The 6,867-nt window shown below is 40.4% G+C and overlaps 1 protein-coding gene and 1 long non-coding RNA gene across 7 annotated transcripts in view; one reads left to right on the forward strand and one right to left on the reverse strand.

Annotated features, from left to right (window-relative positions):
* Window positions 1-5,608, forward strand: part of LOC109542741 (transcription factor E2F1) — an 11,972-nt gene extending 6,364 nt beyond the window's left edge. For 5 of the 6 annotated variants that reach the window (XM_019912096.2, XM_019912097.2, XM_019912095.2 and 2 more), the window contains exons 2-8: window positions 807-902; window positions 1,191-1,348; window positions 1,408-1,843; window positions 2,319-2,490; window positions 2,658-2,843; window positions 3,390-3,714; window positions 5,063-5,608. In XM_019912096.2, coding sequence (XP_019767655.2) covers window positions 850-902; window positions 1,191-1,348; window positions 1,408-1,843; window positions 2,319-2,490; window positions 2,658-2,843; window positions 3,390-3,714; window positions 5,063-5,196 — 1,464 coding nt within the window. In that variant the 5' untranslated portion in view covers window positions 807-849 and the 3' untranslated portion in view covers window positions 5,197-5,608. Of the gene's footprint in view, window positions 1-561; window positions 656-806; window positions 903-1,190; window positions 1,349-1,407; window positions 1,844-2,318; window positions 2,491-2,657; window positions 2,844-3,389; window positions 3,715-5,062 lie in introns of those variants that run through there. The other variant, XM_019912099.2, reaches the window with a different exon arrangement.
* Window positions 2,730-3,198, reverse strand: LOC125502934. Its single transcript, XR_007280611.1, has 2 exons — window positions 3,090-3,198; window positions 2,730-3,011 (listed from the first exon to the last, which is right to left on the reverse strand). It is a non-coding gene; the product is annotated as an uncharacterized LOC125502934 (long non-coding RNA).
* Window positions 5,609-6,867: the final 1,259 nt, after the last annotated feature.

Raw genomic sequence — 6,867 nt, forward strand, 5'->3', positions numbered from 1 at the left:
ACAACGCTACACATAAAAACTGATGATGGTGGAAAAATACACCGAAACGTATTTTGATTGATAAATAGAGACAATAAATGACTGAAACCCAGGAATTACTTTGATTTGGAATTGAAACAAAATACAATTATTAATGTACTTTGGCGTACGCCCATGCGTTTATCCGGTACAAAAAAAACTGTTAACAATGTGTTGTTATTTTGCCGATCCCGATCACTTGAAACGGCTGTATATTCGTTTTAAGCCTTATAAATAAATAATTTTAATTGTTTAAACAGCCAGTCTTTATCTTTTTTAATCTCCAGACGAACAGGCAATTTTGTGCTTCAATTTCAGCCTCGTTAGTCACCTTATGGTAGAAGTTGCCCACAAAAGTTGAAATTAATCGGACGCTTTTCAGGTTACAATGAAATCATCATCGCAATGTGGTGCGCTATAAGGTTAGAAGTCGATCTTTAATGCATGAACGTTCCATGCCTTTAAACTACATTTATTTAAACAATGCGTAATGTATCGGAGCTGCCTTTTAAATTATTGCGAGCAACGCGCATAACTGATTGTTCATGTAGGTAATTTTGATGCAAAGATACCACACTTTGGCCAAGCGAAATCTACAGCGGCGATTTATCTATCTATGGAAATGCATTGTGAATGGGTATTTTTATCAGCGGAAGCTGATTTTGTCCTCTTTAATACTTGGAAATACTTAGCAAACCTGTTTGTTCTAACGATCGGAATTGGAAGTTTTGACTGTTAAGAACTGTTTTGTATTTAGTACGTTAATATTTGCGTTTTTGTCGTTTCAGATTGCAACAAATGTCCCGTTGATAGAGCCCACACTTCCAGAAAATGCCGAAACCACCCGGAGTACATCACGGGGAAAGTCCCCAAAAAGTCTACAGGTAAATACCTACCCGAATGGTCAAAGGTTGAACGGGGAAAATTCGTGTATTTATAGCGTTTCGTGATAAATACACGTGAGTGAAGGAAATATTTCCTCATTTGGAGGAGTTACGATGTTCAAATCCAGACTCTGGTATGAAAAGTGCAATTGTTTACCCGTTAAAAGGAGCCCCAAAACTGCAAATAATTAATATGTTCAAAGAACAAAGTTGAATGTAAATGGAACATGTCGAGCCGAAGCGATTCTTTAACTTTTCGAGCAAATTCCGAAAGCGATTCTTTTACAGGAAAATGATTTTGTCGACAACACCGGACATGGCGATCGTCAAAGACGAGTACAGTAAGCAGGACTACATCAAGTCGCAAAACACGCCCAACCGCCACATGATCGATCACGCTTATGTTACGCCCAGGAACCAGATGATGACCCAAACTCCTCCATCAGGTAAGTGCCCTCATCAATTTCCCAGCCCACAAGCATTCGACTTTTTTCTATATGTTTAGCGCCGGCCGTTAAGCGGAAACTCAACCTGGAAAGCCACAACTACAACAAAGTACCTCTTTTGCACAAGGAAGAATTTAAAACGCCCCAACCCAAACGGCAAAAGAAGCATTCGCGGTATGACACGTCGCTCAGTCTGCTGACGAAAAAATTCTCGCAACTGCTACAGAAAAGCCCCAATGGTGTGGTCGATCTGAATAAAGCGTCGCAAGACCTGCAGGTGCAAAAACGTCGCATTTACGACATCACTAACGTATTAGAGGGCATCGGGTTGTTAGAGAAAAAGTCGAAAAACAATATTCAGTGGAAGGGTGGTACGGACACTAGTAGTTTTTTTACGTTGAAGAAACAGCTGGAAACTCTAGAGGATCGGGAGAATCAGTTGGACCGGCAGCTGCAGATGGCCGAGCGAGAGCTGAGAAAATTGGGAAATGACAAGTGAGTAACTTTGGGTGCAAAAAAACTAGCACATAAAACTGCAAGTGAAAGCAAATTGTATATAGAAAAAGTTACAAGTAGATCAAAGACACGATTTCCATTCACTCAAATCCCCATTCAGCTTTCGATTTCCTACGCCTTAAAACTGATTTAAATAGAACCTAGCTGGCGTTTTATGGTCGGGCACTTCTCCTATCGGAACATGTGCTTTAGTTAAGTCGTCACCCACTTTTGTCGAGTCGTACCAACGAACATTACGGGCATCTATTCAAGATTAACATTTACGAATTGCGCATGCAAAGTTGCAGACGCTAACAGGAAGCTGTTACTTTTCAAATGCGGGGCCTGGTTGGGGAATACCGCAATTCAGCATATGAGGAGTTTTCTTTGAAAGTGGTGAAAGTCCATTTTGGCGAAAAAATTAGATTGATTTCAGTGTGCTGCTTGCTGCTTTTACTAACCGATTATTTTACAGATTTGGGTATGTATCATACACTGACCTCCGATCCATTCCCAAAATGAGACATAAGACTGTGATGGCGATCAAGGCGCTCCCCAACACGCAACTTTCGGTGCCCACTGGTGAGGAAACCGACAGTGAAGACCGGTATAGCATTAGAATGAAGAGCCGTGATGGACCTATTGAAGTAAGGACCTTTTTTATATTACATTATATATACTGTTGAAATTGAGTGGTGTGTCTGTTATAATCAACAGCTTGCTTAGCTGTTTTCTTACCCCTAAGCTGAAGTTGAAAGGGACTTTTCCCGCAATAAACTTGCTGTTTGTCTAATCGGAAACCCGAAATTTTCAGGTATTTTTGTGCCCAGAACCGCCTTTACCAGCCAAACAACCTCGGCCAGTGCCTCCAATGGACCCTCTTCTTAAGGATATCAATTTTAGTCCAGGGATGGGTTTGTTTGAGTTTTCCACACCACCTGTACCTCAGTTGGACAGTCCCATAGTGGCTCCCAGCCATCATAAGCCCATTTCCTCACAGGTAACATTTCACTTGTAGAACTAGTTCTACAGAAAGTTTAAGCGAACTTGCACGGGGATATTTGGTAACAAACCAGTCAATTTGGGTGCTGTTAATCACCGAACGGGCAACAAACTGTTTGAAATTCGCTTTTTCGGGGCAGTTTGAAAATGTCTCCACCTGTAAAAACTGAAAGCAGAAAACACGAGTTCAACTACTGATGGGGACCCTGCGAAACGTAAACATTACACGTCAAGCAATACTTACACACTTTTCAATGGGTTTCCATTGGTTTAAAGTCTTGCAAAAGCTGAGTAGAACTGGACAAAACAAATCACAATGATATATAATCAAAATAATTGTCAAATTTGACTAGTTAGTGTATTAATAATTTAGCCGCCAGTGGGCGTTCGGACCTTTGAACCCGCGATCTGTCACAAAAAACCTTGTCACTGTCGATTTCCGGTTGTCAACGTCAGTCGTATGAATTTGCAAACATTTTTTGCAACATTTCATCATCATCCACCAACTGTACTAAGCTCTTATTCATTATGATCGAAAATTTAGGTGTGCAGATCCTTGTCCTTTATCAAAGAAGAGTACAACGCGTCGGCGTCCGCAACCAATAGTGTAGCGGAAAATGCGATAGCGGCGCCGGCCCCTAACGGGTACCTGCAGGCTTCCACCTCCTGCCAGGGGCCGAGCAGTGGCGTGCTGCCAGCGGAAAGCCCCTTGTGCTTCCAAGGAACGCGTCCATCCACTGTGCAATTGGATCCAAAACTGGAGTCTCCCGAAGACGACCAACGGATGCCCTATCGATTCGCCGCTCTTTTTGGCGATAGTCCGTTGCCCGGATTGCGGCCTTGGTCTAGCACTAATGGTAGTTCTTTTGGTAAGTTTGTGAGGGTTGAATTCACCTTTCATGGGGGCTGGTTCTGGGCAGTGTGAGAGAACCGACACAAAACGTAATTGGGGTGATGGGGTCGTTTGAGGTTCTCGGAATTTGTAGTTTTGTCCATCCTTACCTTAAAGAGCACTTGAAATTAAGCACTCTTAGTGAAACATTTTCCTGAAGGGTCCATAAATTAATCCTTGCATCAACTAACAGACGGACTAACAGAGAGTGATTTGTGGTAATTGCGTCGTGGGACTCTATCTGTGACCTGTGTGTTTCTGAATCACATCACAGGCAGAGTTCTAGCTCCGCATTTAGCCCATTTTCTTCAGTCAAGTTTCCAATAGAAGCAGTGAAATTATGAACATTTATTGCGGCTCCTAACTACTATTGCTTGCAAATAACTCAACAGTGAATCACCCTCGTGAATCCATTGCATGTCCAGCTCCATTTATCATTGCTTAATTAATCTAAGGATTCTAAGAAATTCACATAGATGTTGGTACAACAGCAGCAGCGGCAGGTAACTGATTGTCTCTGTTTCACTGTATTTCTTTGTATTTATGTCTCGATAATTGAATGTTTGTTGGGGTAACGTGGCTTTAGGGCTTCGTTGAGCTGTATCCCGTGAGGGCTGCTCCCTTAGCCGTAGCACCATGGGATTCAGCTCAATGCAGTCCGACTAACTGCTTGGGATCTCCGCCGCTTTTGCATCTAACCCGTTAACACCATTGATCAGCCGAATTGCTTTATTATTTTTATTTAGGATTTATTACCTAAACGTGTCAACAAATGAACGAATTTTAATTTACTTTGTCGCATATTGTAGGGTTGTTTGTAACATTTTCAGTAGCATCAACGGTTGAAAAGTTATGCGCAAAAAACCGTTCTTTGCACGTTTATTTAAACAGTGTTCAACGGCCGGAAATCGCTCGCAAACTATTGTCCCAATATTCTGAGATCCTTCCGAACAACTTCCAATAATCTTAAAAAAAAAACCGATAAGCAGCGAAGAAACTGTAGATCAACAAGACAAGGAAAAGCATCAGGCAGAACATGTTCTCAAGGAAGGAACATCGAATCCATGGGGCCGACTATAACGTCAACAGAGAAAAAGGAACAACTTGATTGATCAAACAGTGGAATTTTTTTAACATTGAAACGCCCAAGCAGGGAAAATCTGCATAAAAATGGGGCAAAATCAACTCATTCAAGTAAACTATAAGAAACTATCTGTGTGTACGCGATACGTGCTTGCTCTTTAATCGGTAACATTATTGTGAAAAACCACTTTTTTAGTGCTGCTTTTAGTGAAAAGTTTAATTAAACCGTGCATTGTTTTTAGGCGTGGACCCGTTCTTCAACCTATCAGAGCCATTTGTCTCGCTGGAACCACACATGCAACCAGAGTACAATTTCAGCCTGGACAATACCGAAGGCCTGGCTGAACTTTTCGATTACGACCTCGTTAATTTCTAGAATAACAAATTTCGCCCCAGTTTTGCTCACTTTTTTCAAGTTCAGTTCGACGCCACACAACTCTTAACTGAACAAGCGCGACTTTCAAAATGAAAATGAACACAAAATTCCTTAAAGTAATTTTTAGCTTTAGTTTTGTTACACAATGGTTGGCACCAGTGCGTTAATTTGGGGGCTTAAACCGCAAGTTTAACTAAACAGTTCCAGCTTAATTGTGAGATACGAAACGGTTTTTTTTTAGTGGAAACACCGGTTTTCTTGTAGGGGTTGTCACGCCAGTAAAAGTTGTAAATAACTGTCCGCAACAAAGTTGTAATGGTTTTTTGAACGTTATCTAGTGTTTTCAGGATTTCTTTGTTCGTTTTTGGAAGAAAACCAGCCAGAATAAATCAAAAAGCATTTGTTGAAACTGTTTAAATGGTGTGCATGCGACAACCCAATATATTGTTTTGAACACCCGGACGTTTTCTAGGGTTTCTGAACAATAGCAGGACTCTTTGTTATGGACAGTAAATATCATTTTCGGGTATTGTAAGAAAACTTGTTATATATATTGAAACTCCTGAATTTCACACTTGTTGCTAAACAATTCGGACCAAAGTGCCTGTTTTTGATTTGGTCGATTTAGGAAACTAAACCACATTTACGATTAATTTATTCTTAGCGTTTTACTAGAGTGTAGTGGGACTCGCATTGATGGCGTCTGTTGTTTGCGATGTGAAACCCGAGCGGAAAACCTTAAATAATTCAGCTGAAATCGTAATTGGAAAAAGTTACTGATTTGGTTGGGCTGAAGCATGATCCTAAGGTGGCAAGGTTTCCTCTATTTTTATACCGCTTTAAACCACTCAAAGCCAGGCAATTCTCTATGGCGGCTGGTGTATTTTTTAATTTATTATGGAATATTGTTTATAGCGTCCTTTTCGCATTCAGTGCTTATAGGGGATTCTGTAGTGAAGACATCGAATGGACTGAATAAATTGAGTCTATAGAGGTTTCAACCACATTTTTCCCACCTCGTTTGTTCTTAAGCTGCTTCTTTGTCAAGGCAGTCAGCTCAGTGGGGGATTCATTTAAATCGTTTTCAATGAAAATATTTTGTCTGGATCCAAACATCGACATTGTTTAAATTCCAAATCAATTTTATTCCTGGGTTTCAGTCATTTATTGTCTCTATTTATCAATCAAAATACGTTTCGATGTATTTTTCCACCATCATCAGTTTTTATGTGTAGCGTTGTTCCTGCTTTAAGCCTTGGCATGCAAAAATGCATGAATATAAATGTGCAGAAAATGGGCGTTCTCGTCCAAAGGCGCGTTCTATTTAAAAATTCATAACTTTGAATCGAAAACAAGTGGCAACTTGAAATTTTTACAGTCCAAAGAAGACATTTGCGTCTGCACGTTCTGAAAATTTCATTCAAATCCCCCAACATTCTGATTTTTACGAACTTGGAAATGTTTGTGTAGAAAATGAGCGACCTCGTCCAAAGGCGCGTTCTCTTTAAAAATTCATAACTTCGAACCGAAAACAAGTGGCAACTTGAAATTTTTACAGTCCAAAGAAGACATTTGCGTCTGCACGTTCTGAAAATTTCATTAAAATCGCCCAACTTTCTGATTTTTACAAACTTGGAAAAAAAAGTGCAGAAAATGCGCGTTCTCTTCCAA

This window comes from Dendroctonus ponderosae, unplaced genomic scaffold, assembly GCF_020466585.1.
Source record: "Dendroctonus ponderosae isolate FM_Combo_2020 unplaced genomic scaffold, Dpon_F_20191213v2 Dpon_F_20191213_11, whole genome shotgun sequence".
NCBI lineage: Eukaryota > Metazoa > Arthropoda > Insecta > Coleoptera > Curculionidae > Dendroctonus > Dendroctonus ponderosae.